Below are 18,762 nucleotides of genomic sequence, written 5' to 3'. Positions count from 1 at the left end.
GACTAAAACTACGAGGAAAACATAACGTATATGGTATTTTTGAAATTGGTGATAATTTTCTTACTTTTTGTAAAAAATAAGTCATTCCTTAAAAAAATACTTGGACCCTACAGCTCATACTGTTTTGTATTAAAATATTTCTTATTATAATATTTAAAACTATAAATACGAGATTTACATTAATATATTTTTGACTTCATCTTTGAGGTTGCTGTTTTCTTTAGGCAAACAACATATTCTATCAATAGGCCATGAACAGTTTTTCAGAAATGTGATGTTCCAGACGAAATATAACGCTTACTAAATATCTTTGTATTTCTATTACATATTTGGATAATATTCGCATAACAGATTTGGTGACTAAATACAATACAATGAATTACGTCGTTGGATTATTCTTTAACTTAAAAGAATTTTCTTTCTAAAATACATACAATGTACTAAAAATTGAACTAATTTCAAACAGAAGATACTTCTGCTTTTTTATTACAATCTAGGTGTTTAAGACTGAATATCTGTTATGAAATTTTGAAATAATTTAAGTATATATCATATAAAAGAGTTATATTTTGATTTAAACTGGTGGACTAAAGTAATGTAATACAAGTATTATACTTAAAGTAAATTTCCTTAAGTTGTATGTAGTTTAAGTCTAATAAACAATTCACTCAAAATTAAAACACGTTGAGGTTGAACATGGTATTTCAATTATAACTATTTTTTTCGTCCAAAGAATTATAGGTGAGTTAGGTTGGTTTTTATTTGATTAACAACAATGAGAATAATTATTTTGAACAGTATTTAATAATACATATTGAAATAGTAAACTGAACTATATTTTAGTGTTATAGAGGAAATTCACATACAAGTGGCTCCTAATTAGCGGTTGGTGGGTCATTGTTTGAAGGGGGCTATTCATGAGCCGTCGGCGGGTCATAACTTGAAGGTGGGTCATGAGCTGCAGGTGGGTCATAAGCTGTAGGTGGGTCATAAGCTACAGGTGGGTCATGAGCTGCAGGTGGGTCGTTGTTTGAAGGAGGATCTCCATGGGCTGTCGGTGGGTCATAACTTGAAGGAGGGTCATGAGCTGCAGGTGGGTCGTTGTTTGAAGGAGGATCTCCATGGGCTGTCGGCGGGTCATAACTTGAAGGTGGGTCATGAGCTGCAGGTGGGTCGTTGATTGAAGGAGGGTCTTCATAGACTGTCGGCGGGTCATAACATGAAGGGGGGTCATTAGCTGCAGGTGGGTCATAAGCTGCAGGTGGGTCATGAGCTGAAGGTGGGTCATAAGCTGCAGGTGGGTCATTGTTTGAATTTGTAGGAGGTCCTCCTCCATGACCCTGAAATGCAAATACGCATGTCTGAGTCAAACTATAATGGTACGTGAAATACTATGTTTAGTAATATAAAGAAACGTAATAAATTATGGTTTTCTTTTTAAAAGCCCTAATTCTAAACTATATGTAACTGCCATAATTAACAGGTTGAATCTACAAAAAGAAGTCAAATAAAGCAAATTTTCTCGAAAACTTAATAACTGAACTATTAGAATAAAACATTTTAATCCTGAATTGTTCATTTTTACATCAATATTTATACATACGATTTTAATATTTTCATGGTGGAGCAGAGACAAGTATAACCACATTCAAAGTTATAGATTACAAAATTAAGAAATTTTAGTATAAAATTATAGCAGGGCCTAAATTTATAGACCATAATATTAATAAATTTTTCTAATGTTGGCTTACAAACGTTTTTTTTAATTATCAATTTATTGTTTTCACTAATGATCAGTAACTAAATATTCACAACACTACCCAATTAGTAGTGGATTTTAATGTTTAATTTGGTGTTTTTGTAGCAATTAGGTAAAGTTATCGTTATAAAAAAAGAAATATATTATATTCTGTGTTTATGTTAGAGTAAATAAATAACACCCGATGTTTACATCCACCAGTATTCGTAAGGCTAATACCTAAAACATAATTCTGAATTTAATTCATTAACCCATTTGTGCTTTTAAAAGAATCAGAAAAGTTTTATTTTGTGTTAATCAACTTGTTTCAATCAATAAAAGAGATGTTGAAAATTAATATTTATTGTAAATTGTTTACATAAATTCTAACCTAGACCGATATTTCCTTTTTCATAAAGTATTATTTTGTAGTCACTAGTTTGGAATAATTAATTATATATTGAGATTAATGTGTTTGCAATACTTAAGAAAATACAATCACCCATATCTTAAACACTATCTAAGCCTTTTTAGCGTGTTTTTTACTTTTCCTAATAAACGATTACGAACAAAACCGCAGTAACTTATTTTCTTTGGCATATAAGTAATAATTTTCAATGATTTAATAATCTGTGTCAAATGCATACTTAAATGCAATTTAATTTATTTGGTGTCCAATAATCTGTGCAGGACATAATTTAATGAAGATTAATAGGAGTATTTCCGATCATCATATTGTTTGATTATTTTTGACTCGTATTAGACACAGCATTACGTAAGAGACGCTTAATTTTAAAGTTATATAATTTAATTTTATGTAAAAATATATATGACATTTTTATACACAGAAACATTTACATACATGTCATACTTCAATAATTGTTGCTAGCTATATGCAGATCTATAAAATAATAATTACACATGCACAGCTCCGTATTACTTGGATTAAATTGGTCTGAATTAAAGCTACTTATAGGGTATTGTTATATGTACGTCGTAAAATATGCTACAAAATCGAAACTTTTATCTAAAACCTGAATTGGTGTTTGTAGATAATACAAAAACCCGAGACGTAGCGAAAATGCACATGGATTGCATTAGTTGTTTAAAAATTTATTAGGTAAAGTGTAACATCATTAGCCAATGTGTTAATGTTTTAAGGTCTATCTGAATAATCAAAAAATTCTTAACAACTTGAACCTACATTAGGTTTTGGAAGGCAACATGTGAATAGAATAATTTACCTTACCTAAGACATTGTACGCTAATTGTGATTCTGATACAAATTTATCAAAAAATAAAACAAACTTCGCATTGAACTTGACTAACGTCTAGTTAACATTTATACAGTAGCTACCAACATACATAGTGTAAAATAGTGTATCTGGATATTGGCACAAAATTATTTCTAAAAAGCAAAGAAACATTTTACATATAATAGTATGGGAATCTATATGAATAAAGTGCTAGAAAAATAGAGGATGAGAGACGTGTTTTACCGGTTGAGGGTTGCAGTGAACTAACACCACTGCGAAGCAGACACAGATCAGGTTTAGGGCGAACATTTTCTGTAAATAAAAAGATACACGTTCTTGTATTGATGTCCCAATAAACATGTCATAATTAAATTAAAAAAAATAATTACGATATAATTACACTTTAATACACGTAATAAATTTAAGTATTAAAATCTTTTCTGGCACATTAACAGGTTTGATAAAATCGAATATACTTATACGTATACTAAAAGTAATGTATACTACATAATATAGTATTATTAGCTCATAAATGTATGTTAATAGCACCAAAACATTTTAAGTATAAAATTTTTCGTCTCTAATGTGATTATATTAGAAATTTAGAACGAAAATTTCAAGTCATCTCATAAAAAATTAAATTATGATTAAAATTACAGATGTTTTTAGTTTTATTATTCAAAAGTTTCGTTTAACTATTTTTAGATAATGATAATATCGACTTAGTTAAAAATGTCAGCTCAAATACGTAAATTATAATCTTTTACTATTGTATTATATAAAAATTGCAATTATATTGATTTTGGTTTCTATATTTAGATAATTTGGGCCCAACTAACTTTTGATCCATACAATTACTATACATTTATTATACAATATATTATAACTTTTTAATTTACAGTAGGAAAAGAATTCACTTGAGGTAACCATGGTCAGGTAAAACTTAAAATATTTAGAACTAATCAAAATACTATAACAATAGAACCCTCTTTCAATAGGTTTGTAAATCCTAAGAAATTACTTATTTTAATAATTGTTATATTTACTAACATTACAAGACGCCATACTTGCCTGCACTGTGCTACTTTGTAGAATAGTGTTGACTTATATACTCTTTTAACTAATTAACCTCCTAACATAAACTTTACAATCCTTACAACTGTAATGATCATGTGCACCTATTGTCTGTTTGTTTGAAACTAATTAGTGTAACTAATAGTGATAACTGCTCCTCCATAGTTGACTAGAAACAAAGAGTCTTGCTGAGAATGAAAAAGTGTTATAATTGGTTCATTATAGCGTAAGTATGATCAAATTAAGCACTAAAAGTGTCGTTTTATAGACATGTAGTTAATACCATCGAAGAAAGGATTCCAACTTGGTAATGTTCATACACTGTACCTAATAATTGCAGTTTAACAATGAATAATTTATAACATTGCTTTGAGAATTCAAAAACAATAAATACTTTACAACATCCCCGATTCTAAAATATAAAATTTCAAGGATTTAAATGGATTTAAAACAAATATATACGTTAAATGTAACTGAATAAACAATATGTTGTTTTGTTTAAAGAACGCTATATATAATCTGAGTGGCACTTATCTTAAAAACTGTTATTGAGTGTTGTAATTTGTAAAGTATATACGTATGTTATTTGATTTTATGGTTAGCATTAATAAAATAGATCGAAATTAGTATTATAGTCTAAAAATAGTTTAATGCTATCCATATACAGTATCGAGGTCCACTATGTAAATGTAATACAATATTTTTGTTTAAAGGTATTTTTTGAATATTGAAGGGGTAACAACCATTCGAGTCACTCTGGATCATTAAAATGTATTCGGGTACCAATTTAAAACACTGAAACACAGATTGTTTTATTAAATTATAACCTGGATTGTTTAATTTATGAACGAACTCTCCAATGATTTTACATTTTGTTTTTGTGAGGCCTTTCGTGTTAAATTTTTCATCGTCATTAATTTTGTTCTAGATTTCCTAATACATTATTTAGTTGATTTTGGAATTTGAAAATCAATATTAATATAGGCATGATTTTTAAAACTTTTTGTAATTTCTGTAGTTAAATTGTAAAAACCAGAGATCCACTTTTTAGGTTGTCTGCGTTTAGTCTGTGAGAGAGTTGTTCTAGAATTTTTTCGATAATTTCCTACTTTTTATCATGTCAATTAATTCAGTTTTGTAGCCATTAAATAATGCAATTTCCTCTAATTTTCTTTACTTCTTTTTTATACGTTTCCGTTGATAAAGGGATATGTGTGAGCCTGTAGATTGAATATGATATATATATATATATATATATATATATATATCATATTCAAAATGTCCAGTCATATTTATTTTATTAAAAAATCGACAAATGGGAGTTGATTGTTATATTAATGTTATATGTTGCATTGTAAATTTTATAGAAGGGTAAAATGAGTTTAGAGAATTAAAATCATCTTGAAAATTTTGTTTCTTGCCAACAACAGCAAATATATCATCTACGTATCGCTTCCAGATTCTTAGAAAATAATCCATTGTTTATTTTGCATGAGTTTCAAATTTACTGAGAAATATGTTTGCGATAAAACATGAAAGGGGATTTCCCAAGGCAGTGCCATAAGCCTGTGTGCAATATTTGTCTCGAAATTGAAACCCACTTTGGGACATGCTGAGATTGACTAATTTTATGTATTCATTAACAACAGTTGTTTTTTAAATTTATGGAAATCAGCCATTCTTCTATGACTTTTATGCTATCTTTAATTGGTATATTACAAAATTCAACATCAAATGATAAAAGATATTCGTCTTGTTTACTCTTAATACCTTTATTGATTTTAAGAAATCATATTTATCTTTAATGGAAAAAATAAGGGGAATTTACATTGTTGAAACTCTTATACTAACCACGTTGATATAAAATAATAAGGAGAATTTATACAAGAAACTATGGGCCTCATTAAATTAGCTAGTTTATGTATTTGTTAAAGAAAGTACAATCTTGGGATAATTGATTTGATACTGTGAGTGATTTTGAAATTTCTTTTGTTCTTATTGTCTTGCAGTTTTTTTAATGAAGCTGTTGCTGACGCAATATGTTTATTTGAAGGACTTTTGTTGATTCCTACAAAACAATTAACTTGAATCATATTTCACACTCTTGAATAATATCCACTTTTAAATTATATAACAAATGTGTTACTTTAATTCACTTTAAGGTAGAAAAGATCTTGGCTTTTTAACGATTTTATTAAATTAATGTTATTTTTAAAGACGTCTTGAGATGAGTTTCAAATATTGTTTGAAAATTGTTTAGGTTTAGCTTTAAGAAGAGCTTAACACTTCCAAAGGCATTTGTATTTGTCACAACTGTAATTTAGAATAAATTGGCCAATCAAAAATGAAGATAAAAAAGACTCAAGGAGCATAAAGCGTGTCTGAAATTTCAACAAGAGGAAAGATCTGCCATGGAAAACATGCACCTCATACTGGACAAGTTTTTGCAAGTAAATGTATTAAAATAAATCATTAGTAAAAAATTACTTGTGGATTACAAAACGGTTTTTATGCAGATGAACCAAAACGATTTAGTTAATAATGAGCCCGGACCTCCTCAAAATTCACCGTTACTGCCTTTAATATAATTAAATATTAATCTTTACATATTCAGCAGACATAATTCATGATCTTTTATCTCTATGTATTTTTAATTCCACGTCTTTTTATATAAGTCTAAAGTGTTCGTATTATTATTTTAATTTTATTTTAGTTATGTGGGTCTGATGATGTGTTCATTGAACACGAAAGACCTCAAAAAACAAATTTCTTCATTATTGGAGTGTTTGTTCATAAATTAAGCATTTGAATCCAATAAGAACAAGAGGGTAGAATGTACCTGGATTGCTGTCACGGTTATCTCTAACATTTACTTTAGTGATGTTTCAACAACAGTTTTAATTCATTACAATTAACGTGTGTTAGAATTTCGTGTTTTTTTTCACACGAAATTTCTCTATTAAAACCCTAATTAGTAAAGCCCTAACAGGTATGTTAGGCAGCCTTAATCTACTTCCAAGGTAACCACTTAATTGTATCGATGTGGATGCATTGTGAGGGTTTCTGGGTAGCGTCAGAAGGAGTAAGTTTTATAATTATAAATATTTAGTTCGTTCTTGTTTTGCAATATTTACCCCTCTTTCGTTCAGAAAGTCTTCTTGTATGACTTATTGGCTACTTATCCAAATGAAGAAAACTAAACAACTTTCGGCAAAGTTAAAAATGTGACTGTACAGTGCTACGTTAGTCATATGTTATTTATTGTGTTGATATATTTGATTCAAAAAACATTTCTTATAATTCCATTAGCTTACATTTATGCACTATGCTTCTTAACCAGTATCGTTCTTACTTTTTCTCTCTAAAATTTTGAACTATATGATATAGTTTGAATACACTGTTAAAGTGTAGCAGCCCGTACTCACCACACCAATGCAGAGGCCACAGTATGACCAACTTGTATCTTCCTAGGGATTGACGTCTGCAACCACGGACGGAAGTAGAAAACCTGGATTAGTGGATAACCAGGTCGTTTCTAGTACATTTATTGATTTATTTATATTTATAAAATCCAACAAAATAAGTTTGTTTTAAATTCCATCGGTTATAATGCTACTTACGAAATGTCCAGTTTACTTACTTATTTAGTATTTTTGGTACCATAGTTAAGTTTACTTTGTTTTATCAACCAAGGAAATTTGGAAAAATCTAACAAAGGTATGCGAAGCGTAATTTTGTTTAAAATCTTCTTCTTTTGGCCATTGTAATTTTCTTATTGTCAAAAGTATACCTGGTGACATTGTAGAATTTACTTTATTGCTCAAATAAAGATGATATATGCAGGTATAAGATGCTTAAAAAGATTCAAATTCAAAATTTACATCATTGGTAATTAAATACAGTTTTGAATAATACGATTTTTTCACAATCTTATTTTTAAGTGTAATTAATATCGAAAACGATATAAATATATATTTTACGAACAAATCTTTATTTCTTTTAAACATTTCAAAAATATATGATTACCATACAGAGAATAAATGTTTTAACCTCTAAGATGAAACGCACCAAACCCAGAATAATGCAAAAAATGTTGTAGCCGTTGGGAAATACTCATCTCATGTGGTTGGGACTTGCACTGTGATTACTAAAGGCTACGTGACACAATAGAAGCTGCACTCGAAACTGCAAACAAAATGAAAGTAACGTTTTAAAATCAACTCTGTAATATACACAATAATGCTATAATAATTATTTAACTTTTTCAAACCCTATAAACTCTTCTAATGAATATGAAGGTTACATATTTTAACGGTTTTAACTGACGTTTCATACTTATTGAGTCCCAATATTTATAACAAAGAAAAAGTTATTTTTTTTACAAATGGCATGGTAATTACGTAACTACGATATTAGTCACACATCAGTAATTTTAAATATTCAACCTTAATAAAGCATCCGATGACCTTCATGTTTATTACGGTCTTAATACGATGCTGCATCTAGTTAAATTGTGGTACGTGTGTTTTGATATGTACTATTATCTTTTAAATATACATATTTTAGTGATAGTTATGAAATGAATTAATACTTACCTATATTTATTAGTACATGAAGTTGGATGATCCGTACTTATACCTTAATGAAGAATTTGTTCTGCGTTAAATATTGCTAGTAGCACTAACTGTTTACGTAAAAATATACTATGGTTCTTAATATGTAACGTTAGTATTTAAAATAGTGAGTGTTTACTTTCAGGGTAATTTCAAACGAATCAACATATTGTAATATATTAAAACCTTAAGTCTAAACCCACAAATACACCGCAATAAGAAAATATCTTATGGTAGATCCAACACACCTCCTCAATAGAAATAAATTTACTATGGAAATTGATAGTTTTAAGAATTATTCAAAACCAATTGAGAAACTAGTAAACGATGTCTGACTGTGGTTAATATTATAAGCATTAATAAATAATTGGACCCATTTTTGTATAATTCATACACATTAGTCTGTGTAAAGTTCCCGTAGAGTGAGTAATTCACAAAATGTCACGTCTTCTTGAGCTTTGTATCGTGCAGTAATTTTATCCTAAAGAATAGTTTAATATTACTCGTAGGATAAAGCACGATAAAAAATAAAGTTTTAAATCTCTTAAGCATTCCTACTTGAAATTCGTGGTTGTACAAACTTTGTATATCATCATTAGTGAAGGAAGTTTCAAGCTTTCGAGTTCCAGCACATTTCATAGTTTGAAGTCAGGAACAAGAGTCCTTTTAAGGTGACATATCAATATTGTTTTTTGAAAAACTAAAATGAGACTAAAGGTGGATTTTATGTAAAAATCCATATATAAACTTAAGAATTGACAGTATTTAACGGATTATAACTTTTTCAAACATCATAATCATAGTATTAAAAATAAAACTTAAATATTGCCGTCCTATGAAAATTTGTTTAGTATTTTCTGGTATATCAAATTATACTTAGTATATAAATAAGATAGATTTTATAAGGAAAGGCTGTGGCATTACAACGGATATTTTTAAGATATTTTTTCAATGAAATTTAATAGTCTTTTATTAGTCCAGAGAATTAATTGTTCTTTAGGTAATTTTTTTTATTTTATTAGGAACAATGAGAACCATTATTGTGAAAAGCAGTTTAATAGTAATAGTACACTCAACTAAATTCTAAGGTTATGGAGGAAGTTCAATTTTCTAATTGGATCCAATTAGTTATTTGAGGGTCATTGGTTGAAGGTGGTTCTTCATGAGCTGTCGGAGGGTCATATCTTCAAGGTGGCCCTACATAAGCTGCAGGTGGGTCTTTGTTTGAATGTGTAGGAGGTCCTTCTCCATAAGCCTGAAATGCAAATACGCGTGTCTGAGTCAAACTATAATGATACGTGAAATACTCTGTTAAAAAATAAAAATAAACTTAATAAATATTTGTCTTTTTGAAAGGCTTAATTCCAAACCTTATGCAACTGCCATAATAAACAAAACAGAATTAAAATCGAGCAAAAGGAGTTTGGTTACTTTATAACTAAACTATTGCAATATAAAATTATAATCGAGAATTTTACGATTCTTATGTCAATATTTATAATAATAATTTTAATACTAGTATATGCATAGTATTGTGGAGCAGAGACAAGTATAAACATATACATAGTGAAAAATTTCCATAATAAGAAATGTATTTGCAACTGAAGCACAGCCAAAATTTACTGACTATAGTTTTAATAAATTTTAACAATGTTGGCTTATAAGCGTTTCTTAAAATAATGGTTTTATTGTTTACGCTAATTATCCGATAATAAATATTTACAACATTACCCTATTCTTTTTGGATATTTGGATTTGGATATTTAATTTATTGTTTTTGTAGCAGTTAGGTAAAACTATACTGTAGTTATAACATAGAACATAATTTTGGATTTAAGTTAAAGTGTAAAAAGTTTTCTTTGTGTAACTAAATTTGTTTATGTCATTTAGAATGATTTCGAAAACTAATAGTTGTTCTAAAATTTTTTCAAACATTTTTCAGTTATATCAATATTCCCAATGCAATAAAAGTATTTATGTGTAGTCACTAGTTTCGGACAGTTATGTATGAAGTGAGATCAGCGTACTTGCAATACTTAAGCAATAAATTCCCACAGACCATAACAAATATCTAAGCATATTTTAACTGGTTAGTTTACATTTCCCTATATAGGAAAACAAACAAAACCGTAGTGTATGTTCTGGTGTTTGATAATAATTTTTAGTCATGTAGTAATGTCTGTCAAATGGGTTCTTAGGTGCTATAATATACACACCGGCTGGTGTGCAATAATCTGTGCAGGACACAATTTAATGAAGAGTAATAGGAGTATTTCTGATCGTCGTATTGTTCACTTGTTTTTTACTCGTATTGGACACAAAATTGTGTAATAGACGCTTAAATTTTAAGGAGAAGACGTGTATTGAAAAATATACGTAGAAAAGTTTTAATACAAGGGAAAAAACACATACATGTCATCCTTCAATATTTGATACTAGCTATATCCAGCAAAGGAAAATACTAATTACATATGCACAGCTCAACTTTTAAATCACATATAACTCTGAATTAGAGCTCATTATAGGGTTTTGGTATATACACGTCGTAATATATGCAACAAGATTAAAAAGTGTATGTATTTAATCTGAACTATTGTGTATTTTTAAGTTAATAAAAAACCGAGACGTATCGTGAAAGTGCGTAAGGATTAAAGTAGTGGTTTAAAACAGAGTTTTTTATTAATGTAATGAAAAGTAACTAAAACCCTTTAATTCATTTTCATTACATTAATATATATATATATATATATATATATATATATATATATATATATATATATATGTATATATATATATATATATATATATATATATAATATTATATATATAAAACCCTATAAGTGGAGTTTATAATATAAGAATTTTACTAATGGAGGTAAAAGCGGTACTACAAACGAAAAAAAAACGGATTCGTAAACGTCGAAGCCTCTTCCTAAGACGTCCACTTCTACTGGTGTAATACCAAAGACCGTTCAAACAGGACACCCGAGAAATCCCATGACTTTGGTGACTCCAAGCTCTGACGACGGCAATATATCAACCGACGTGGATTCAATAATCAGGTGGGTTTATAAGCTCTCCAAACCGCAGCTACAGTCCAAAATTAATAAATACGGAGTAATATGTGACGGAAATAGCTAGAAGTTGCGAGCAGAATTAGTGCGATTAGCACGAGATGGGATTGCAAAGAGCCCTTTCTTCACTTTTGCTCCTACGGAATATGTAAGTGCGAGCCGAGCAACGGGCAACGAAATTCTTCCAAATAACGAAAACGTGCAATCGAAGACGGGAACAGAGATGGAAGTTATTAGAGAGATGCTTGGTCTCCCGCCTACCGCCACGTTTGAAGAAGTCAAGAATCATGTCAGGAGCTGTACGACCGCAGTCCTTACCCATAGCGACTAGAGCAACTACTTCCGAATCAACACTCCCAAGAGGGTTGAGCCAGAATTCAGAGTATGAATTAATGACAACCCGGAACGTACAACCATCGTACTCACTACCGCGCCAGTATTATGAGTTCACTAATACGCAGTCAGGAAACAGGGCGTCTGGTTCCGAGAATAACTCACATAGCGTTACAAACACAGCGTTTTTATGGCAGTAGGGATACTGACGCTATATCGTTCTTAGAGCGACTACATGAATTGATGGATGCTTATGAAGTCCAACAAGATCGAATGCTGAAAGCTCTGCCTGAACTGCTAAGAGAGATTGCACTTTTGTGGTATTGATATAATTCAAATTTTTGGGCAAACTGCAGATTCCCTTCGAGACCTTCAAATGCAGTACCTGCCACCGGGCTATATATTTCATCTGGATGATGGAATTCTAAACCGAACCCAAGGCGATGGAGAACTGTTTAAACAATACTTTGTTGCTCTATCTACTCTCATCAGAGGAAGAGGAGGATTTTAGGAGAGTGAGAAGTTAGAGCGAATCTACAATAATACGCAAACCGACGTATAAAATGTAGGTTCGAAGGAGTGATTTCGTGAACTTAGCCGGACTAATGAAGGTTGCTGACGAGTATGAAACTTGTTTACGAGAAAAACTAATTAGTGTGACAATTAGTGATAATTGCTCTGTTATAGCGTACAAGAAACAGAGTTAGAAGATTCATTGTCTGCTTATAATGAGAAGTAGTATTATTGGTTCATTATACCTTATGAAATTAAGTTAGGTAGTAACAGTGTCATTTATCACGCAAATGGTTAATTTGCTTGAAGATGAGATTCCAACTTCTAGTGAGGAAATTACAAAATGCCACGTCTTCTTGAGGTTTATGTAGTCATTTTATACATAAATAATAATTTAATATTACTCTTAAAATAATGCCCAATAAAAAAATTAACTTTTAAAACTCTTAAGCATTACAACTTGAAATCCGTATATGTTCAAACTTTGCCGAACCTCATTATTGAAGGAAGTCTCACGCTTACAATTTCCAGCACATTTCAAAGCCATGCCGTAATTTTAAGTTAGGAACAAGAGTTTTTCTAAGTTGGCAAACGTACGTTTTTCTTGGCAAAACTACATTAAGCCCCAAGATGGGTTCTACGTAAAAATCTATCTCTAAACTTAAGATCAAACAATCTCTAACTCTGAAACAAAGTTGAACATCTTAAATTACTCGGCCATCGGCATTCCCTTATATTTAACGGGTTATAAATTATAAATGTTCATATATCAAAATAATAGTAATAACATTACAACTAAAATATGGCTATTTTTGGAATTTGATAAGGAGTTGCTGGTATACTAATATATACTTAGTACATAAATGAGACAGGTTTTATTAGGAAATGCAGTCTTGGGACTGACCAACAGAAGTGACTAATTCTTATAACGGGATGTGAATATAAATCTTTAAAAAGTACGTTTGCTAACTAATAAATCCTTAAATATTATTTTATAAATACTTTGTAAAATCTCATATATTGCAATGATCACTGGCTTTTACATATTACAGCAAATATTATTTATACATTTTAATTATTATGATGTGTACTAGTCATTATAATTGATCAATATTACTTTCACTACAATCTTGTATTTACTAAATAATTATTTCATTTGCAGGGTCATTAATTTATAAAAATTAAAGAATATGATTACGTTAAATAAAATCAAAAGTTAGCTCGTTCTACAATTTGCAATATTTTTATAACAATAGTACAATAGTTTACATAGAGAAATACAAATTTTAATACTGCTAAAAAATATTTTAAACTCAATTTCCATACCTTTATATTATACAATCATATTACACAAATAATTAACAACAGTTATTCGCACCTACGAACGTTACCTTAAAATAACTCTTTTTTGGATCATTGAGAACTTTATTTTAAGTTTCGAAACTGTTTTAGATCGTTTATATAGGGTTATTTTGTATTAGTAAATTATTTTATAGACAGAAAGACTTTTACATTACACACATTAGTTATTTATTTAAGTTTTTAATCACCATGTTTGAATTAAATATGATAAATTCAAAAGAAGCAATTAATCTACCACCTCAGCGTCAACTGTGTACAAAGTCTGTTTTTGTAAAATTTTAGAGAATAATGTTTTTGCCTTTTGTTTATTTCGTATCCCTTGATCTCAATTACTTAGAAAATTGATTAGGTAATTTCCTAGTTTTTACAAAAGGAAATATATTTTTAACTTTGGAAACAGATTCAATATTATTAATATGAAATAAAAATTTTCTAGAGGTATCTTATGACCTAGCATACATGTTTTATTCGTAAATGTTTTTAAAAAAAGCACGTGCTTCTTCTCTATTACTGTTAAACTCATTAATCATGTGAGTCTTGTTACTCTCACTCAATATAGCAATGTTTTATAGTACTCAGGAAAATCGCATTAAGTGGCGTATAACATCCTTAAACTTTTAGGAAACGCTGACAGAAATAGAATATCTCTAGGCTCTCGAGTTATACGATTTTTAACACTTCTACTACTAGAACTATACATTTTTAAAGCATTCCGAAATCTGAATGAACAGTCTTTTTAACTGAAAGATTTGTTTGTTCTTAACGTGAGAATAATGATTGTATTTTAATAGATTATTTTTACTTCAACAGACAGGTATATGGTGTGAACCAAATATATTTACGATAGAGACAACAACATCACTCACGGAGAGAAGAGTGGGTCTTATCGTGATGGCGACGACATGAACTTGCTTCAAGACCATCTGTTACTACATACGCCAACTTTGTTATCTTAACACATCTTTTAGCAAGAATCTACAAAGCACTGTAACTCTAAAACAGTAATGGATGTGGAACTATAAAAATCAAAATGTTTTATTTTACCGATGTTTTGTTTATGTTAGTAAATTGCTTATAATTCTAGTCCTGCCCCGTGTAAATATTAGAATTTATTTAATTAAAAAATATGAACATTGTATATTGACTGGTTTAAGAAATAAGTATATGTACTAATGAATTTAAAAAAGATAAAACTGTCTATAATACTTTATTTGGTATATCACGTGTTTATTTAGCCTATAATACAACTGCCCTCTAAACTAGAAAGTACAAGCATCTAGAAAGTAACATGAAGTTGATTTAAACTCTTTAGATTTGAGCAATAAGCTTGGAAAATAATTTAGTTTCTATGGATAAATTTACAACGTTTATTTTTATGTTATGTTATTTCCAACGGCAATGGCAATATAATATGATTATGATAATAATACATTAAGATAAGTGAAACATCATAACTTATTATAGCAGTTTTGAATCAGATCTATAACTAATTGATCACATACAGATAATAAAAAAGGGTTAGCATCGCAAATAAACTTATAACTATAGAAGTCCTGGAATAAAAATAAACAATGGCAAAATATAACAAAAAATCAATAATAACAGTAAGTTTCAAGATAAAATCTAATTAAACCAATTATAACCAATGACAAACTGATTTGAACATCGTGTGATTTATATCTGAATGTTGTGCTGATTACGCGGTGTGTGTATATGCTATATATATATATATATATATATATATATATATATATATATATATATATGTATATATAATATACCATATAAATATATGCTATGAGTACAAAACACCGCTTGTCCCATAAAGGTTTCTCTTAGGTCCCATCCAAAGTTTCAAGTTTGTATATCATTTCATTCTTCAGATGACGCGCGAAGAGAGAGAGTAAATACGCAAAGAAAAATAAGTTATACACGTCCCCTGCAGACAAACAGTTACAATAAATAACAATACAATTTATGTTTTCGATTAAAGCATTATAAATTATTCACGGATTAAGATACATTTTTATTTCAATTGTTAGTATATGTTGCTAGTTGTGACGCGCTACTTTGCAATCACCTTTTAAAGTCAAACTCAGTAGCATAATTATCAAAGTCACTTATGATTTAATAAAATAAATCATTTTAAAATATAATCAATAAAATAATTAAAATCATCAAAATATAAATCATTTTTAAATATAATAAAATTTAAGTACGTATACATCAAGTACATATTACTTCAGTGTCCATTATTAGGATGATCAGAGCTTAAGGGAAAATGCAACTGGCTCATATATCAGGTTTTGATCTTCAAATCATGTGTGGTTAAACCAAATTATGCTTCAGACGTCACACCACAGCTAAGTTTTCCTTGTTTTATCAACCTAAAATATACATGCATAAGTATCTGTAACCTACTTCGATCAAAGACAGTTTACTTCCAACTCTTTTAATCTACTTCCCGTCTGGTATTTCCACTGCCATAGTTTAGCTTGCCTTCTTTCATGATGAAGATACAAATATATACACAGGACTGAGATGCATGCTTTAATAACAAATATTAGCAATTATTAAACATAATTACAACGGTATAACTAAAACAGGTATCTTAGGTTTGTTGTGATTTAACAACTAATAAGCATACATATATATTAGGTGTTACTTTTATTGCTTGGTTGACATGACATTTTTCTTCATTAAGATACAAATACATAAACAGGACTGAGATGCATGCTTATAATAAAAGTTACTAACCATAATTACAACGGTATAACTTATACAGGTAACTTAGGTTTGTTGTGATTTAACAACTAATAAGTATACATAATATTAGGTTTTACTAATATTGCTTGGTTGATATGACAGATGTTTCTTGATTAAGATACAAATATATACACAGGACTGAGATGCACGCTGTAATAACAATTATTAACAATTATTAAACATAATTACAATGGTATAACTTATACAGGTAACTTAGGTTTGTTGTGATTTAACAACTAATAAGCATATATAATATTAGGTTTTACTAATATTGCTTGGTTGATATGACAGATGTTTCTTGATTAAGATACAAATATATACACAGGACTGACATACATGCCTTAATAACAATTATTAAACATAATTACAACGGTATAACGTAGACAGGTAACTTAGGTTTGTTGTGATTTAACAACTAGTAAGCATTTATATATTAGGTGTTACTTATATTGATATTGATATGATATATTACTATTATTGATATACTGGGGAATTGACTTATATATTTTTTAGGAACAGAATATCATAACTCATGTTAAATTTAAAGGAACAATATCCAAGTGTCATCAGAATATTGAGAATCTACTATTTTGCTGTATTTTAATCTACAGTTCAATCTGTTAAAAAGACTCTTATTAGCAATCTTCATGTGACCTATGATAAATTCATATATAATAATGAGTTAATCATGAATTTGTTTCATAAATTACGACTTGAAACTTATGTTCATTCTCACTAGTTGTATAAATTCCGGGGAAACATATAACTGATAATAATTGTTTAGTTGCCGACCATTCTAAGTCGGATTTGTAAGAAAATCTATATATTATCGATTCTTATTGCTGGGTGGGGTATTCAACACTTTCAGTAAGAGGTATCAAGCATTGCTAAAAATTGTTTTAAGAATATGCGCATCCATAATATATTTTTTCCTAATTCTCGTGTTACTATTGTAATTCATTTAGAGTTTCTTTTGTAAATCGAAGTACGAGAGGTTTTAAAAGTAATGGATGAAACCTAATAGCCTCTCAGAGCATAAAAGTTCAATTCATTACACTGTACTGATGTTACTAAAAAGTCGATTGATTCATATAATTGCTGATAAACGTCTGATCTGATTACATGTTCTAATTCAATTTCTCAAATAGATATAGCCCTAATATTATGCATAGCCATGAACACTTGCTCTATAATCTATGTATACATATATTACGTTTCTCAATTATGTCAAAATAAAAACCTTACCCTGGATAATCTCTACGATATACTGAATCGTATAGTTAAGTGTTGAAATAGAAGAATAAATGCCTGACCTGTAGGATAAGCAGGTCTGTAGCTAAGGTATCCCAATATATAGTCCAACGTTATTACTTTATAACCAAAATTGGGTGTCTATTTTAACCAGTTAAAATAGGAATCATGCAGTATTACTCTTTAATAGTACCACTGTATTTTATAATTTATATATTGGTTATTGGAAACGTGTGTATATAATTGCAATGTTCAACTATATATCATTACGATAAGAACCTTTCTTCGTATTAAAGTTCTTGATTTATCTTATTTTATCGCTTCCGTTCCTCTCTTTTACTTTAATGTACGTACCACTAATTAAAAATATTTGTTATATTTTAAATTGTAATAAGACTTATAAATACTTAACTAACTAGTATATTCTTTATGTCTTCTTCTTCTTTATGTATATACTTGATGACAAATACATTATTTAAACATAAATTATCTAATTTGTGAATGACTATATTTTATTTTACGTGCCGTAATACAAATAAGACAGGAGTGCGTTAGTTATAAAATAATATGAAGTTCCTATCAAATATAAATTGCATGTAGTATAATATTTGGAAAAAGTTCACATTACCGATTGAGGTTTATAATCGATAGGCAATGAATTTCCTCTTGCCTCAACTTTGAAATCTGATAATTTAAATGTTTATGGGTACTAAACATATATTTGTTATTTTCAGATATAAATTAGAAACCTAGCTCAATTAAGAAAAAAATATGCTTGTGTT

The 18,762-nt window shown here is 29.1% G+C and overlaps 1 protein-coding gene across 1 annotated transcript; it reads right to left on the bottom strand.

Moving 5' to 3' along the window:
- Nucleotides 1-782: 782 nt before the first annotated feature.
- LOC124354756 (pollen-specific leucine-rich repeat extensin-like protein 4) lies at nt 783-4,071 on the bottom strand. Its single transcript, XM_046805441.1, has 3 exons — nt 4,045-4,071; nt 3,238-3,306; nt 783-1,340 (listed from the first exon to the last, which is right to left on the bottom strand). Exons 1-3 carry the CDS (start codon nt 4,057-4,059, stop codon nt 912-914), a joined length of 513 nt encoding a protein of 170 aa, XP_046661397.1. The 5' UTR covers nt 4,060-4,071; the 3' UTR covers nt 783-911.
- Between the last annotated feature and the right edge of the window lie 14,691 nt (nt 4,072-18,762).

This window comes from Homalodisca vitripennis, chromosome 2 (assembly GCF_021130785.1).
Source record: "Homalodisca vitripennis isolate AUS2020 chromosome 2, UT_GWSS_2.1, whole genome shotgun sequence".
Lineage (NCBI taxonomy): Eukaryota > Metazoa > Arthropoda > Insecta > Hemiptera > Cicadellidae > Homalodisca > Homalodisca vitripennis.
This window is presented reverse-complemented; position numbering and strand designations above follow the sequence as displayed.

Coding starts and splice junctions, on each gene's coding strand:
- LOC124354756 (XM_046805441.1), bottom strand. Junction 1,341..3,237: donor TTCACTGCAACCCTCAACCG/GTAAAACACGTC, acceptor TTTGCATTTCAG/GGTCATGGAGGAGGACCTCC.